This window comes from Parasteatoda tepidariorum, chromosome 3 (genome assembly GCF_982258835.1).
Source record: "Parasteatoda tepidariorum strain Cologne lab strain chromosome 3, Ptep-v5.0, whole genome shotgun sequence".
NCBI lineage: Eukaryota > Metazoa > Arthropoda > Arachnida > Araneae > Theridiidae > Parasteatoda > Parasteatoda tepidariorum.
In genome coordinates, this window is record NC_141757.1 from 59,591,088 (window position 1) to 59,610,779 (window position 19,692).

Genomic DNA, 19,692 nt, shown 5'->3' on the forward strand with positions numbered 1-19,692 from the left:
GAGGTGCCAGTCAATCATTTATTTGTTGAAAATGAAGAATTAAATTGTGATGGGATTAAGAATTTGTGGTCATTGGAAGCAATCGGGATAAATGCAGATAAAGAACTGTCTCCGTCAGATAAAGAAATTTTGGAATCGTTTGAACAAAATACGACATATTCAAATAAAAGATACGAAACTCGATTATTATGGAGGGCGGATAATAGAGAATTGAATAGTAATTATGAAATTGCAAAACGTCGTTTATTTAGTTTAAACAAAACATTCGAGAGGAATAAGGGATTATATTTAAAATACGATGAGATCATAAATGAGCACGTACGGGAAGGAATTGTTGAAAGGGTAGAAATGGATTTAGATAAAAGTATAAATACAGGTTATTTTCTCCCACATCACGCTGTAGTACGCGAACAAAAGGACAGTACAAAGGTTAGGGTAGTCTTCGATGGATCTTCAAAGGGTAAAGGGGAATTGTCATTAAACGATTGTTTAGATTGCGGTCCAAACTTAAACCCGGATTTACTAAAAATTATTTTGAGGTTCAGATTGCACAAAATTGCAATTTGCGCTGACATTCAGCGTGCATATTTGGAAGTAGGGATCGCAGAACAAGATAGAGAATTTTTAAAATTTTTGTGGATAAAAGAAAAGGGTCCTAATCTCGATCTCAGCAATCACAATATCCAAACACTTCGATACAAAAGGGTTACATTTGGAGTTAAGTGTAGTTCATTTTTGTTGTCAGCAACAATAAGATCACACATAGAAAAATATCGCAAAGACTATGGTGAAGCGTGTGAAATGCTCCATGAACTCTATGTAGATGATATGATCGACGGAACTTCTGAGGTGCAGGATGCCTTTCGTTTGAGTAAGGAGATGATATTTATTCTTGGACAAGCTAGCATGAATCTACGTAGATGGACAACAAATTCTCCGATTCTTAGCGAAGCATGGAAACAAGCTTTTATAGATTGCCGAGAAACATCTCAAGAACTAGGCGTACCTTTAAAGATTTTGGGACTTATCTGGAACAATGTTGAGGACAACATTAGATTCGACATTCAACAGTTTGAAAAGCTGAGATTGCGCAAAGCGATAACTAAACGAATTATCTTGGCAGCAGGCGGTATGCTTTTTGATCCCATTGGACTAATGAACCCCTTCAGCATCAGAATAAAGCTTTTGTTACAACAGATTTGGGAAAAAGGCATTTCATGGGATGAGTGTATTCCCACTGAAATAAAGGACACATTTATTGATTGGTATAACGAATTAAAGATAATTCGAAACTTGGAAATACCTAGGCGATATTTCGAAGAACTGGATTGGGAGTCATTAGAGATTCATATTTTTTCGGATGCAAGTCCTAAATGTTATGGAGCTGTAGCTTATTTCCGGATGAAGAATATTACGAGCTTTATAATGTCTAAATCTCGCCTAGCCCCTTTAAAGAAGCTTACTTTACCGAGGTTAGAGCTGATGGGAGCATTAATTTCCGCAAGAATTGGAAGTTATCTTAAAGACACTTTCTCTAAGTTAAATGAGAAAAGAATATTTTACTGGACAGATTCTACAATTTGCCTACACTGGATCAAGGGACAATCCGATGATTGGAAGCAGTTTGTTAGAAACAGAGTGATAGAAATAAAGGAAAAAACCAATCCGGATCATTGGCATCATTGTAGCGGAAAAGATAACCCTGCAGATAAACTTACACGAGGAATGAATGCACAAGCTCTTTTAAACAATACTGTTTGGTTATCGGGACCTCCATGGCTAAAAGAAAGGAATATCACATACGATGAAAGTGCCTCTTGTCCTGACTTGCATAACGTTGTAGGAGAGAGGCGAAAAGTTGTAACTTTACATTTAAAAACTGTATCTATTCAGCCGTTACTGAATCTTGATAATTATATTGACCTAAACAAAGTTTTCAGAATTACAGGGTACATATTTCGTTTCATTCATAACTGTAAGGCAGCGCACGAAAAGAGAATAGGAGCAATCACAGCGAGTGAACTAACCAACGCGGAAACTTACTGGATTAAAGTTGTGCAACGAATTGAATTTGAAAAGGAATACCTGGATTTGAAAAACAATAGTCCCATACATCCAAATTCGAAATTATACGATTTAAATCCAATTTTGTCAGCTGATGATTTAATAGCTTTAAAAGGAAGGTTACAAAATTCAGATTTCGATGTTCAATCAAAGCACCCAATTATCATCCCAAATAAGACAAAATTTACAGAACTCTTAATATTTAAAGAACATAAAAACTTGTGTCACTCTGGTGTTTCGGATACACTTACACAATTGAGAGAACGATTTTGGATAATCCGAGGCAGGCAAGCTGCAAAAACTTGTTTGAATAAGTGCTTTAAGTGTAGACGATTTAAAGTTAAACATGGAATTCAGGTAGTTGCTCCATTACCTGCAAATAGAACTTGTGAAGCCAACCCATTTGAAATTGTAGGCATCGACTTTGCTGGTCCTGTGTACTCAAAGGACCATGATAAAATTTACATCGCATTATTTACATGTGCTGTAACGCGAGCAGTACACCTAGAAGTTGTGTCGAGTTTAAGTACAGAACATTTTCTTTTGTCATTCAGACGATTTATCTCCAGAAGAGGCATTTGCCGGATTGTAAACTCTGATAATGCTTTAACTTTTAAAAGTGCTGACATTGAACTCAAGAGACTATACATGAACATTAATGAACTCGAAGTTCAGAACTATTTTAGCAAAAGGGGTATAGAGTGGCAGTACATCGTTGAACGTGCTGCATGGTGGGGAGGATACTGGGAGAGAATGGTTCGAATAACAAAATCGCATTAAAGAAAATTTTAGGGAAATCATTTGTTTCATTTGAAGAATTGCAAACTATTTTGGCAGAAATTGAAGCTATAATTAATTCGCGTCCATTAACGTATGTTTATAATGAACCTAATGAACCATTCCCTCTCACTCCTGCTAACTTTTTAACTGGAAGAAGATTAACAGCCTTACCTAATTGGTCAGGTAATGCAAATTTTGAATTATTTAAAGGTAAAAGGGATTTGATAAAAAGATTTTTGTATAGGGAAAAGATTCTAAATAATTTTTGGAAAAGATGGAAAAAGGAATATCTTCTTCTGTTAAAAGGTGCAAATTTCAACAAATATGTAAATGTAAACATTGAATTTAATGTAAATGATATAGTTTTAATAGGTGACGAGAAAATACCAAGACAACTTTGGAAGTTAGGAAGAATTCTTGAATGCCACAAGGGTCGAGATGGCATGGTAAGATCAGTCTCTGTGAAAACGTCTTCAGGGGTCATAAAACGCCCAGTACAGTTATTGTATAATTTAGAAATTGCATCAAATGAGTGAGTAACAAATAACAAGTTGATTATGAATAAGTGACTGTTTTTATTCTAATTCGAATTTATGTTTTTTTTGCTGATATTGTTTTCATAAATTTTTGTATGATTCATTATTTATGTCGTGAAGTAATGTAGAATTTTGTTTGGTAGTAATGTAGAATTAGTATTAGTATAATTTTAAATTCTTTTTGTAAATTGTTTTTGAACTCTCTTTCGGGGCGGGAGGATGTGGCAACTCAAGCCACGAATAAGGTTAAATCCCCACAAAAGGGATTTCTACTAGGCGTCTTCCCTAACCGAGGGAGAATTCAATTAGAATGAAACTTGAACTGGCGAGATAAACATCTCGTGGAATCGGAAAAATCCGATTTGAATATATAATGCATAATCAGGAAAATTTTATGTTTATTTGTGTTTATGTTTAGTGTTCCTATTGTTATGTTTAAATAAATATATAAAAAAAGGAAAATTTGGAAAATTATTACGGAAATACGGACATGCTATCACGATTGAATGGCGCAACCTAAAGGCTTGATAAAATAAATATTACAAAGGGGTTACAGAATCATAAAGTGTTTACTTCTAATTGGGCTACTACTTATCCAGAAAAAGTAAATGAAAAGTCAATGGTTTTAAAGACGAGTAACTGCTTATTCAGAATATAATTGAATGGTAGAAAGGACAGTTCATTTCTAGAAACTATCATTGTTTATTAACATTTTCATTACATAAATGTTATTTGTGAATTCTCAGTCACTATCCATCAATGACTAAGCACCTAACCCTGTTTCTCATCACTCTATCTGTTAAAAGCCATTACACATAATTTTGATCCCTGTCAGTCAACTGCCCACAGAACCTGATAACCCCTCCCTACAAACTTCCACACACAACCAAAGTGAGGTCTTTCTGCATATACATGCAGGTTGTTTAATAGAGTGCCAGAACCAAACTTCCAATCTTGGTTCTCCACCAAGAGAGTGAACAATATCTTTACTACTGGAGTTATCAACATTCACATGCCAAAATAAACATTATAACTGTTAATAGGTAATAATAGCCACAGATTAGCTTTTCCCATAAAAACATAACCTCTCGCTAAAAGTTCTTTAACATTTCTGGATAAAAAGTAGTCCTATCTGAATTCTGCCAATGGCTGATTGGCTCACATAATGCTCCCAGTTTACACCAACCATAGTATTCAAAGAAAGTACTCCCCAATATTAGAGTGATTAGAGGTTTGAAATCTATAATAGACAAGTTAACCAGGAAAGTGTTTTGTTAACTTTATTCTCGGTGACACATAAAAAGTCAGCTAGGAATGTGATCCTGATAATTGATATAGGAGTTACATTGTCTTCTAAGTCAAGTTTAATATTGCAACATTATACAATTGAACATTTAGGGTTGCACATTTAATATATGAATCAGTTGTTTAGGATATTAATAAAATAAACTTATTTGAAAACTACACTGAAGAAAAACAAGTTAAGACAATGGTAGTCATAAGAATAAAGAGTATAAAAGCAAAAAAATTTTAATTCTAACTTTCAAAGGACCTTGGAATAAGATTTGTTTGTTTTTTGCTTATCAAACTACTTATTTGGTGAAATTCAATAAAGAAACCCTGCTCAAGCTTAAAAAGAGAATATTTTAGTAGAAACATACAAATTAAGTTTTTAAAACAGAAATAGACATCTTAAAAATATCAAACAAAAAAAATTTGATCACAGATATGATTCAATTAATGAATTTCCTATTTATTGTTTACTTTATCAGATATTGATTGAATGACATCACGAGTAATAAACTCTTATATTTCAGTAACTCAAAAGTTTAAGTGTGTATCTTAATTACACCATGAATTTAATATTTCAGCTTAATAAGACATTTAACTTAGAAGCTTAAGATTTTCTGAAAGTTTACAAGATATAATAGAAAGATATCAAATCAACTTATTGAAAATTACTGTAATAAAATAAAAAAACAGTATTGTACAAATTTATACAGCAAGTGTTTACAATTGTTAAACTAGCAAATACAGTTCAAATGTCATATTTCTTGATACTAATAAACATTATTTCTAAATTATGTACCTCTCTTCCTTTCATCTCTCATTTGAAGTTTCTTTTGAACAGCTGATTTGAAATTCATAGCTTCATCATTGTCAGCAAAATTTAAACCAGCCATACAATTCTGTGGGTAAACAAAGTATGAATTCAGTGAATAAAGTAGCAAAAATTATAAGTAGATTAAAAATAAAAAAAGTAACAGAAGGTCATTTTTATTATATATATTTCTTAAATTTATTTTATAAGATAAAGGTGCTTTTTTTAACATCATTCAGGGTGCATAGCCAAATTATTCAACAAAAAATAAGCACCTTTTAAGCACTTTTCAAGCACTCAAAAAATATTTTTAAGCACTTTAAAAAAATATTAATCAGGCTGGGTTGGGAAGTTCTTGACAATTGACGGTTTTATCTTGTTTTAACCGTCATGTCAAAAAAAAATCTATTGGCATTGTTTTTGACAATTGTCAAAAATCATGAGATTTTGAATCATGTAAAACAAAATGGCATTTTCATACGCTACGGACTGACAATACGTCGAAATAGATTGGGGTTGAATTAATTGTGAAAACATTGAATAGAACAATGTGAACTTTGACTTTTAGCATAATTCGAAGTGAAAATCAACATAGCAAAGGAAAAATCTCATTTTGAAAAAGGGAAAGTTAAGCACTTTTTAAAAAACGCCCAATGAAAAAAGCACCTTTAAGGGCTTTTAAAAAATGAAAATCAAAAATAAGCACCTTTAAGCACTTTTTAAAAACGCTATGCACCCTGTCATTAGTACTGAATATTTTACCTTAATTATGCAATATGGCAGAACTCAAAAGGAATACTTTGTTAATTTAAAAACTGGCTGAATTATTTAAAAATATTAAAACAAAAATCAATTTTGAAAGATTTAAAATTAAAATTTATTTACAGCATTTTATAAGGAAAGATACTAAATATGCTATTCAATATAATATCTTAAAGAATTAAATGATTGGTATGATGTCATTTTATATATTTTGAGTAAATAAGTTCCATCACACTTATTAAAACTTAAACCCAAAAAACCCTTTAAAAAATGATAAATTTCAATTAAATTTAAGCCTTCATTATTATATGCATTTAAAAAGCTTACATAAAATTTTATTTTCAAATTATTATTTATATATGTCTTTGAAAAGTGTATTGGCTTCTGAGAAAAAGTTTAAAATATTTTTAAGACACTGGAAATGAATATTAACATAGTTTCAGTACTTTAAAGATATATGTAATAAATTTTACTAAAACTTTCATCCAAATTTACTACTGAAATAAAAAGTTGTAATGAATAATTTTAAAAAAGACATCAAACTAAGCATTATGACAAATTCATTTCAAACAAATCAATGAAACAAAAGATTGAGATTAAAAACAAAGAATTTTTTTTTTTTTTAATTCATACATTAATACCCATTATATAGCATAAGACTTTGATACATGAACTGTTTTGATTAATATAGTATTAAATAACAAATTATAACTTTCTTGAAATAGTATTTTAAGTTTTTATTTTCTTATACTTTTATAAGCCTAACAAAACTAAGTTCTATTCTAAGATTAATAGCCATAAATGTCTGGAAAGAAATTATTTTATGACAACTTTATATTTAATCATTATTTTCATGTTAATGTAAAAAAATATATATATATTAAAGCATGAGAATTTTATGAAATTATGAATGAAAAAATTAATATAATTTTTTTGAAATAAAAATAATTTATTTAAAATGCTAGTTTGAATAGTATCTAGTTTAAAAGATTAACACTAAAACTAACTCTATGTATTTAAAAAAAAAATAAACTTATTTAAATTATTAGGCAGAATTAAACTTACATCAGCTTCAAAAACATGGAAGAATGTACAAGTTGGTTTGTATACAAAGGGTGTATATAACTCTTGCTCCCAAATCCAGGCTGATTTCTGAAAAAAAAAGTTATGAACTTTCACTTTTGATATTTAACAAAAAGAAATATTTATTATAATATGCATTTTACAATAATAAAAAGCATAAAATGAAACAACTACAAGTAAATTCACACAGTATTTACAATCACATAATAATTAAAGATAAATTTAAGTCTAATCTAACTTACATCCATATCAAACAATTTTATGAAGTAAGCACGACGCTCATTATCCTTCACAAAGCATATAACTCCACAACATTTTTTACACCATGCTGAATGATGAGGTTCTTCGGTCAAATACAGTTGAACAACAGTTGTTGCAAGAGTCTAAAGAAAACAAATGTTGTCTAAAATAAGGCATGTACAAGGCGCCTCAAAATTCAAACACAAAGTAATTTATGTAGAAAAGAAGATTGAGAATTTTCAACTGATTCATTAAGTATCTAGCATTAGGTTATTTATAGAACAGCATTGCAAAAAGTGACTTAGCTGCGATGTACACACTCTTATGTCTTTAATTCAACAAATATGCATTAAACAAATATGACAGTTTTGAATGAGTTTGAGTGATATCAACAAAATTTCACTAATCTCATTCTTCAAATGGTGAGAGATTTTGTGCTTATTCTCATAAACTCTAGACTTCTAGCCTTAAACTGTATAATCTGGGCAGACAATCCTGCTCACCAAAATGCAAAAACCGTTAGAGAATGTCAAAACTATACTCAAAATATTATTCAATAATAAAAATCTGTTGTTGTTTTTTTTTCATAGAACTTTATTTTTAATAACTCTGAACTGTCAGCTGTTTTTGGTGCAGAAGTTATTGTTTTAATTTTGCACAAATAGAACAAAAATTAAAATTTGGCCTGAATTTCCAAACTCACTTTAATAAACAAACGTAAGATACAAAACAATTAAGATTTCAATAAATAAAATCACTCAATGATAATAACTTTCAATAGAAAAAAAGCTTTACATTTTAAGAATCCTCCTCAGTCTTCACTTATTATCCTGAATTTTAGAAGTTAATACACTTTAATAAACAAACGTAAGATACAAAACAATTAAGATTTCAATAAACAAAATAAAATCACTCAATGATAATAACTTTCAAAAGAAAAAAAGCTTTACATTTTAAGAATCCTCCTCAGTCTTTACTTATTATCCTAAATTTTAAAAGTTAAATGTTTTTGATTTTGTTTTATCATTTCTTTAAGTTCTTAATAAGCTTTTGACTATAGTGTATTATTGCTGCACAGTGCTGTTAAAAAAAAACTTGGGAAATAAGGGCTTCAATTTATAAAATCTAGAGTAACGGCATTGGACAACTTTTAAAAATTGTCCAATACCAGTTAAGGAGTTTTTCTCAAAAATTTAAAGTAAAGAAATTATACAGTTGATAATTTTAGATCAGAAATTTATGATTTTAATTGTTAAAAATAATTGCAATCTGATATATAAACATGTTTGAGAATGAAACAATTTTAAACAAAATCATAAAATAATGCCAATCTTCAAAAAGTTAGTAAAGAATATTGTAACAGGTCTAATACATGAACAATTTTAATGATGACTGCCTGTGATGCCAGAATTGGCATACACATATTTATTTTCTATCTTTTAAAATATCCTTCATTACTTAAGCTTATTTTTATTAATAGAATTACTTTTAAAATAAATCAAAAACTTAATCTTTTTAAACGAACATAAAATATTTATTTCTTCTCTTCCAGATCAATGTAACGGATACTTTCTTTTTTATTTCATTATTATGCAGACATATAAATTCACTGTCGCCTCTAATCGAAAACAAAAATATATTTATAACTTTTTATTTTAATTTTCCAACGGCTAAATGTTTCGGTTGCATGGTTATAATAATTCACATAAATTTGTTGGCGACTCGTGATCGCCAAGGTGTTCTTTTTAACCCATGTGGATATGCTAGTTGGCTTTGTTTTTGGCTATGATATATTATGATAAATCGCCAAATTTTGGATCTCCTACCCATACTCTTTCTCTGTCCGTTGAGAATAAATATATTCACTTTGAATTTCTAAATTGGAAAGGCTGGGACCCCTTCGGGGGACTCCCAGTCTTAATTTTCTAACGGTCAGAAATGTTGTTCTGCCTTTATGATCTCTCAATAGAGAGTATTATTCTTTTTTTCATCCCTTTAAGGGATTTCCTATTTTATTGATGAAGTGGCCACTATAGAAATCTTAAGTTATGATTAATAAAACCTAAATTTACATTCAATGATTTGCACATTATTTCCTGGAAACTCAACGTTATTGTTTTTATTCATTCAATATTGGCCAAAATGAACATTCATACATTCCACTATCAACGATACGGTTAATGAAGGAAGCAGCTAAGACTTTCTTCATTACAAAAGTGGTGCCGTGACCAGGATAATGACGGGGAAACGTATCCTGTAAGAATATTTACGTCCATCATGTATCATTCCTATTTGCATCCTGTTTGAAACTACAGCCGATGTCAAAATCTTCAAGATCCTGATAAAAATTTCCGAATGTCATCAGCAGCATACCAGTGCGTTTGAAAAACGAGTCTTCTGTGCTTCTCATAATATGCTTCCAAAAGATTGAAATCAATTTCTACGGTGTTCCTTACCTGTTTAAGAGTGTTCGGGTCTGTTTCAAAAGAATTACAGCAAATGTGTCTGTTTCAAAAGAATTTCAAGAAAGTGTTTCTCACTTTGAAAAGATGAAAGTCAACTGTGTGTGTGTCTCTCAACAGTGAATTTTTTTTCTCTCTCTCTTTCATCAAAATCGGAGAGAAATTTTTTTACACAAACTGCAGTGCTTTTTTTTTTTGCAGTAAATTTTTTTTAAAAATTACACAATTATAAGATAATTGCATTTAGTGCTTTTCAATTTCTAACTGACTATTTTACAGATTCAGTACTTAATATTTTCAATGCATAAAATTTTTTGTAACATGGGGGGAGATCCAAAAAAAAAAAAAAAAAAAAAAAAAAATATATATATGTATATATATTTTTTTTTCTGTGTCCAGCGGGGATATATGTGATGCCAGAATTGGCATACACATATTTATTTTCTATCTTTTAAAATATCCTTCATTACTTAAGCTTATTTTTATTAATAGAATTACTTTTAAAATAAATCAAAAACTTAATCTTTTTAAACGAACATAAAATATTTATTTCTTCTCTTCCAGATCAATGTAACGGATACTTTCTTTTTTATTTCATTATTATGCAGACATATAAATTCACTGTCGCCTCTAATCGAAAACAAAAATATATTTATAACTTTTTATTTTAATTTTCCAACGGCTAAATGTTTCGGTTGCATGGTTATAATAATTCACATAAATTTGTTGGCGACTCGTGATCGCCAAGGTGTTCTTTTTAACCCATGTGGATATGCTAGTTGGCTTTGTTTTTGGCTATGATATATTATGATAAATCGCCAAATTTTGGATCTCCTACCCATACTCTTTCTCTGTCCGTTGAGAATAAATATATTCACTTTGAATTTCTAAATTGGAAAGGCTGGGACCCCTTCGGGGGACTCCCAGTCTTAATTTTCTAACGGTCAGAAATGTTGTTCTGCCTTTATGATCTCTCAATAGAGAGTATTATTCTTTTTTTCATCCCTTTAAGGGATTTCCTATTTTATTGATGAAGTGGCCACTATAGAAATCTTAAGTTATGATTAATAAAACCTAAATTTACATTCAATGATTTGCACATTATTTCCTGGAAACTCAACGTTATTGTTTTTATTCATTCAATATTGGCCAAAATGAACATTCATACATTCCACTATCAACGATACGGTTAATGAAGGAAGCAGCTAAGACTTTCTTCATTACAAAAGTGGTGCCGTGACCAGGATAATGACGGGGAAACGTATCCTGTAAGAATATTTACGTCCATCATGTATCATTCCTATTTGCATCCTGTTTGAAACTACAGCCGATGTCAAAATCTTCAAGATCCTGATAAAAATTTCCGAATGTCATCAGCAGCATACCAGTGCGTTTGAAAAACGAGTCTTCTGTGCTTCTCATAATATGCTTCCAAAAGATTGAAATCAATTTCTACGGTGTTCCTTACCTGTTTAAAAGTGTTCGGGTCTGTTTCAAAAGAATTACAGCAAATGTGTCTGTTTCAAAAGAATTTCAAGAAAGTGTTTCTCACTTTGAAAAGATGAAAGTCAACTGTGTGTGTGTCTCTCAACAGTGAATTTTTTTTCTCTCTCTCTTTCATCAAAATCGGAGAGAAATTTTTTTACACAAACTGCAGTGCTTTTTTTTTTGCAGTAAATTTTTTTTAAAAATTACACAATTATAAGATAATTGCATTTAGTGCTTTTCAATTTCTAACTGACTATTTTACAGATTCAGTACTTAATATTTTCAATGCATAAAATTTTTTGTAACATGGGGGGAGATCCAAAAAAAAAAAAAAAAAAAAAAAAAAAAAAAAAAAAAAAAAAAAAATATATGTATATATATTTTTTTTTCTGTGTCCAGCGGGGATATATGTGATGCCAGAATTGGCATACACATATTTATTTTCTATCTTTTAAAATATCCTTCATTACTTAAGCTTATTTTTATTAATAGAATTACTTTTAAAATAAATCAAAAACTTAATCTTTTTAAACGAACATAAAATATTTATTTCTTCTCTTCCAGATCAATGTAACGGATACTTTCTTTTTTATTTCATTATTATGCAGACATATAAATTCACTGTCGCCTCTAATCGAAAACAAAAATATATTTATAACTTTTTATTTTAATTTTCCAACGGCTAAATGTTTCGGTTGCATGGTTATAATAATTCACATAAATTTGTTGGCGACTCGTGATCGCCAAGGTGTTCTTTTTAACCCATGTGGATATGCTAGTTGGCTTTGTTTTTGGCTATGATATATTATGATAAATCGCCAAATTTTGGATCTCCTACCCATACTCTTTCTCTGTCCGTTGAGAATAAATATATTCACTTTGAATTTCTAAATTGGAAAGGCTGGGACCCCTTCGGGGGACTCCCAGTCTTAATTTTCTAACGGTCAGAAATGTTGTTCTGCCTTTATGATCTCTCAATAGAGAGTATTATTCTTTTTTTCATCCCTTTAAGGGATTTCCTATTTTATTGATGAAGTGGCCACTATAGAAATCTTAAGTTATGATTAATAAAACCTAAATTTACATTCAATGATTTGCACATTATTTCCTGGAAACTCAACGTTATTGTTTTTATTCATTCAATATTGGCCAAAATGAACATTCATACATTCCACTATCAACGATACGGTTAATGAAGGAAGCAGCTAAGACTTTCTTCATTACAAAAGTGGTGCCGTGACCAGGATAATGACGGGGAAACGTATCCTGTAAGAATATTTACGTCCATCATGTATCATTCCTATTTGCATCCTGTTTGAAACTATAGCCGATGTCAAAATCTTCAAGATCCTGATAAAAATTTCCGAATGTCATCAGCAGCATACCAGTGCGTTTGAAAAACGAGTCTTCTGTGCTTCTCATAATATGCTTCCAAAAGATTGAAATCAATTTCTACGGTGTTCCTTACCTGTTTAAGAGTGTTCGGGTCTGTTTCAAAAGAATTACAGCAAATGTGTCTGTTTCAAAAGAATTTCAAGAAAGTGTTTCTCACTTTGAAAAGATGAAAGTCAACTGTGTGTGTGTCTCTCAACAGTGAATTTTTTTTCTCTCTCTCTTTCATCAAAATCGGAGAGAAATTTTTTTACACAAACTGCAGTGCTTTTTTTTTTTGCAGTAAATTTTTTTTAAAAATTACACAATTATAAGATAATTGCATTTAGTGCTTTTCAATTTCTAACTGACTATTTTACAGATTCAGTACTTAATATTTTCAATGCATAAAATTTTTTGTAACATGGGGGGAGATCCAAAAAAAAAAAAAAAAAAAAAAAAAAAAAAAATATATGTATATATATTTTTTTTTCTGTGTCCAGCGGGGATATATGTGATGCCAGAATTGGCATACACATATTTATTTTCTATCTTTTAAAATATCCTTCATTACTTAAGCTTATTTTTATTAATAGAATTACTTTTAAAATAAATCAAAAACTTAATCTTTTTAAACGAACATAAAATATTTATTTCTTCTCTTCCAGATCAATGTAACGGATACTTTCTTTTTTATTTCATTATTATGCAGACATATAAATTCACTGTCGCCTCTAATCGAAAACAAAAATATATTTATAACTTTTTATTTTAATTTTCCAACGGCTAAATGTTTCGGTTGCATGGTTATAATAATTCACATAAATTTGTTGGCGACTCGTGATCGCCAAGGTGTTCTTTTTAACCCATGTGGATATGCTAGTTGGCTTTGTTTTTGGCTATGATATATTATGATAAATCGCCAAATTTTGGATCTCCTACCCATACTCTTTCTCTGTCCGTTGAGAATAAATATATTCACTTTGAATTTCTAAATTGGAAAGGCTGGGACCCCTTCGGGGGACTCCCAGTCTTAATTTTCTAACGGTCAGAAATGTTGTTCTGCCTTTATGATCTCTCAATAGAGAGTATTATTCTTTTTTTCATCCCTTTAAGGGATTTCTTATTTTATTGATGAAGTGGCCACTATAGAAATCTTAAGTTATGATTAATAAAACCTAAATTTACATTCAATGATTTGCACATTATTTCCTGGAAACTCAACGTTATTGTTTTTATTCATTCAATATTGGTCAAAATGAACATTCATACATTCCACTATCAACGATACGGTTAATGAAGGAAGCAGCTAAGACTTTCTTCATTACACTGCCAAAAAAGAAAGACATGTATAAAATTATTGGGAAAAAAATCTACAAACATGTACTACACAGATTATTGCATATTTTTTTTTTTTTTAACAATTCAGATTGCTTAAGCTTAACATTGTTGCTTGGAAAATATTTTATTCAATTACCTGGGTTTTTAAATTATATAATTGTTCAATTATAAATTATGTTTTTCAGATGTTATCTTCAATTATGTTATTGTTATTATATGTTATGTTATTAATATGTATCTCCTTCAATTATGTTATTCAGCTGTATATTAAAGGAACATAAAATAAACAGCAGCAATTTTAAAAACATAACATTTTTTAAACAATTTAATCACATATGATTAGATAGTGTAAAACATAACTATAGGGTTAAGAATGTAATAAGAAAATTTAAAATTAACATGCTAAACAGAAATAAATCTAATAAAATGAAATCTTTAAAATCAAAAAAGAAATCACATAAAAAAATTTATTTAAAAAAGTTGAAACTATACTTTACCGTGCACTGTTTTCCCAAACTGTAAAATATTTTTTGATTCTCCTCAGGACTCAAAAGATTACTTGGAAAATTTTGCACTTTTTTAGATTCTGATGTCATTTTTGGTTTCATCAGGAGAACCTAAAGTTTTCAAACAAAATCAATTAAATGTAAAAACTAAATTCAATCAAATTAAGCTTCAAATTTTTTTGTTCATCCAAGGTTTGAGTGAAAAATAAGAAAACTTTGTTTAATGCAACAGGAAAATGTAGCTCTTTAAAAAGCCTTTTACCTACATGTGATTTCTACTTATTTTAAATATTTTAAAGAAAATACTGACTTTTAACAGCTAAATAAATAGATTATAATTTTAAAAAAACTCTGATATTTAAATCTTACAAAAAAATTATTAACTTTACAATGCATCATTAATTTTATAACTTTGTTACAGCTACTTATTTTTTTTCTTAATCAAAAGCTCAGAAATTTAAAATGCTTAATGGACAGATTCTAAAGAATATAAATTAATCTGAAAAATTTTATTTAATTATTTTCGTCTTATGGATGTGAGATGATAAAGATCATTACCAAGGGTATTACAATGCAGCTATTCTTGCCAACTGAAATAATCAAGATTGAAGCTTAGCATATGGGTTTTTTTTCTCCTCTGCTTGGAATAAATTTTTTAAAAAATACATCGTAGCTTCATTCAATTTACGTTTATCATGTATATTTACTGCTTCAGTTTCTTGAGAATATTTATTTATGAATAGTAGCTTAGTCATACTTTTTTTTTTAGTTCTTATCAAAAATTGAAATCATATCAACATAGATACAAAAATCTAAATCTCCTCTCTTTTCCAAATTGATTCCCATTTTTTTAATATAATTTTTAAGATTCAGTTAATATTAGGGTTGGCATAAATCACTTGATTATTTAAAAATATTATTAATTCTAATCAGCTATTTTTTTAAATCAATGATTTAAGTAGAAAATATTTTTACACAATATATTTTAAAAACATATTTTTTAAATTGTGATTATTTATTTATTTTAAAGTTTGATAACATTCATCTCCAGAGATAAGTTAAGTAAAAAACAAAAAAAATAAGAATAGAAATTCAACTATGTTATGAGTAGACCACATTTAAATAATGATACAATTATACCTGAAAAAGCATGCAAAAAAAAAGAATATAAGTACCTATATATACCCTATATATACCATCAATATACCCATAGATTATTATCAACTTTTTAATAAGAAATATTGATACATGAATTTGGTTAAACGTGTAAAAACGATTCTCAATGTCTGATTTTTTTACTTGAGGAATACTAATCCAGATGTGCAATTAAATAACCTTGTGGAGCCAGGCATGGTGCGTAGTCGCCAAAGGAATCAGCTGGATGACGTACACAGGATCGGTAACTTTGTACCTTTTTTCAGTATTTAAGAAGCTTCGAACATTGCTGAGCACACTCACACTTAACTTTTTTCTGTTTTTTATCTTATTGTTATGTTTCAGTTGGTAATAAATGTTTGTTTGATTTTGTCATAGTTGTCCTCAACTTAATATGAGAGGGTTCCTCTCCTTCAACCTGAATATGAATCATGAAGTATAATTTTAAATTTCTTGAATACGAATCGCAATATGTAATTTCAAATCATGTAAATTATTATAATGATGTGTGATTTTAAATAATTTGTATGCAATTTTAAATTCCATTTTCACAGGTAAGCAAAAGCATGAAAAATTATGTTTTATTCAAGACTTCAAAAAAGTAGAATTGCTCGAAAGCAGAGTATTTCTTCATATAAAATAGAAAAAAAATCTGAATTCCCCTAAATAGCAGAAAAACTCAGTCCTGAATGAAGGTTTAAACCAGAGAAATAATTAGAGGAAATTAACATAAATTATTATTGAACATTCAAAATTAATTAATGAAAAAGGACTATATGTTGGAAAAAGTGACATGGAACTGCAAAATTAGAATTTTCCATTAGTTGTATGTAGGTATATAATTTACTTACTGTTAAACAAACACATTTCAATCACAACCGTTTAATTTTATGAACATTTAAAACTTATGAAATAAATAGTTCCTGCAAATAATTTGAAGAAGAAATTTTTTATTTATTTTTTATATTTCCATATTGAAATAATTCATTCTTCACTTGTAAACTAACTCAAATATTTAAAAACTTTGTAAATTCATGAGATTGTTCCCCAAGCATAAAAGAATGACGATATTATTTATTCAGTGATTAATTTGCAATAATTTAATATTTATTTTAATCACTTTAGTTAGAAAATTTAATATCTTAGCTATTCATGCGGTATTCATCAAAAAAAATATTTGCAGTTAAAAACTTAAGGAACCTACCAACATAAATTTAAAATAAAAGTTTAACTCAATTTGCCATAAGCATATCAAATCTTATAAATAAATAGAAATGAATTAGTCATGATTCCAGCAACATTATTGATACATGTTTGTAAATAAATATATTTGCATGATCCTACTATGTTTTAAGTCATTAAAACATCTTATTCCCACAACAGACAATGAAAACAAATTTATCGACAAGACAAGAAAACCTTTATAAAATTCGTCATTTATTTTAATAGATTCATTAGACAAAAAATCATCTAGAACAATTATACTTTTAATTGATAACTGATTTCTTAAGTTTAATAAATTATGCCAAGTAAGCTTAAAAGAAAAATAGTTGGCATAATTTAATAAGTTATTACAACAGATCTCATATTTCAGCACATCGATTCTCACGTCATTGAAAAATGACACTTAAATCAAATCTGAAACATTTCAAAAGCATTTTTTCTACACGACAGAAAACACGAAAAATTCTAAATGATTTCAACTAAAATCATTGAGCATTTATAAAGCAATAAATATGCTTGTGATTTTTATTTACCTTTTATTACTTGTTTACTCTAACATTACAGTACAAATTATAATTTTAACTATAAAAGGAGCATTTAACTATTTGTATATAACCATGAGTAATATATTTCAGGCGGTTAGGAATTTTGATAAATCGTATGAGTTATTACAATTTCAAGATTGCAACAGCAATAAATTAGGTATTTTTTAAAGTTCAGAATAACTTTGCTGTATTGATGATATGAAATAGTATTAACATATAAATATAATTCGTAAATAAAAGTAATTTATCAAAACCAAACCAAACGCCCACATCCCGTCCAGAAAACCGAATCAAATTATTGATACATATTAGTTAAAATAGATTTTAAAAAAATGTCTATACGAAGGGGCAAAATTATACAAATCAATGTCTGAGAAATTATCGAATTTTTAGAGCTTGAATCAAAAAATTACTAACGTTATCTTACTTTAATATCAAGGCAAGATTTTAAGTGCCAAACACTAATTCAGGTCAAAAAATAAACAAACAATGAGGAGAAAACTATCTTCATTTCACTTGTTTTCATTTTTTATGTCATGATGGCCGAGAGAATAAGGAAAATTGATATGGATCGCATGAAGCTAAGCGCAGATGGCACTAGGGGTTAAAATTCGTCAAAAAACTTCAAAAAACGCACCATCCAATATTATTATATTATACTTGTAGTGTTTATCAATATAACGCGTTTTTTCAATATAACTTTCAGCAAAACAAACAATAAATTAATTCCGCAAGCCTGCTTTAATGCTGTTCAAAAAATAACAAACGGTGCTATTTTACTCAAATATAGCCAAATTAGGGATAACACTAGAAAAAAATATGGCTAATCTTACACTTTTTTAAACCTGTGATATTAATTTTGTTGAAATTGGTTAGGTTCACGACCTTTTAGAATATATCAACTACAGGAAAACTCTTATGAATGGTAAAATTGCACTTAAATTATAGTGCAAATCACAATAAAACTTCCTATAATATTAAGCCTGTTCACACATCACCTCGTAAGCATAACATAAAGCGGAGGAGTACAACGGAAGTTTTCCAAATTTTTTCTGGTTTTATAAGCTTGTTATTGTTTACATTTAGTCAAGCATTGTGACTGTCTCAAGATAGAATATTTACATTGTATACGATTCACATTTGGGAGAACTTGTGGGGGGTGGAGTTACAGACCATGTCAACCGTCATCTATGAAAAGGTACCCCGACATAGAGTCGAGTTAACATGTCTTATATACTAGTGAATTATAGTTGTAATTTTGTAGTGGTAGATATGCTACAGTACTCCCCCACCAGAATTATAGCTATGATAGAATTCGATGAATGAATGCCACTAGTTGATTCATTGCTGTTTTGTGCGAAGCCGGGAGAGCTGTATTAAGATCACCGTATTTTTTTTTTGAGTGCTGAATGTGAGAGGTGTATTAACTTCACGGTTGTAGTCGCTCCTGTGTTGCCGTTAGCAGTCGAGTGTATGCAAGCCAACGTTGTGTGTGATCGAGATGAGACTGAGTAGCAACAGCGTGAGGAGGTGGATAATGATGCAGTCACAAGTAGCAAGTAAACTGTTCAATGTGGACCATCCAACGAAGTAGGCGTTACTACCGATGTAGGCGTATCCAGATCAAAGTGGGCGTTTTTGCCAAGGTAGGCGTGTTCACATCACGTCCGGGTCACCAGGTGTGGCGACCGCCATCTATCGTTAAATACTTTCACTGCGCTGAAACCGTCTACCAGTTGTCGCGTGCAATCATTATCTAGCCACGCGCTTGCTTTTTATAAAAAAAAACATTATCGTTCTTTTTCTTGCCATTTTTTACAGATCTGTTATATTTAATAATAAAATTTGATAAGTTTGTTTGTTATGTGAATTCGTGATTATTGATAAATTAATTCACCATCTGATCTATACTTACCACGAACTACACGAATTTACAAACTCTTAACATCATTTTCTACGATTATAAAGACAGTGGTCCCTGTAGCGAAGCGTACAATACTCTGATGGCATATATGGACACTAATTTTGGTAAGT

The 19,692-nt window shown here is 29.5% G+C and overlaps 1 protein-coding gene across 3 annotated transcripts in view; it reads right to left on the bottom strand.

Annotated features, from left to right (window-relative positions):
- The window catches only part of LOC107445439 (actin nucleation-promoting factor WASL), a 33,336-nt gene extending 15,130 nt beyond the window's left edge, over positions 1-18,206 (bottom strand). Inside the window, exons 1-5 of one of the 3 annotated variants that reach the window (XM_016059826.4) lie at positions 18,086-18,206; positions 14,726-14,845; positions 7,569-7,709; positions 7,309-7,395; positions 5,470-5,569 (exon numbers count right to left, since the gene is read on the bottom strand). In XM_016059826.4, the coding sequence (XP_015915312.1) occupies positions 5,470-5,569; positions 7,309-7,395; positions 7,569-7,709; positions 14,726-14,836 (439 nt within the window). In that variant the 5' untranslated portion in view covers positions 14,837-14,845; positions 18,086-18,206. Of the gene's footprint in view, positions 1-5,469; positions 5,570-7,308; positions 7,396-7,568; positions 7,710-14,725; positions 14,846-17,646; positions 17,956-18,075 lie in introns of those variants that run through there. The other 2 variants (XM_016059827.4, XM_016059828.4) reach the window with 2 other exon arrangements.
- Positions 18,207-19,692: the final 1,486 nt, after the last annotated feature.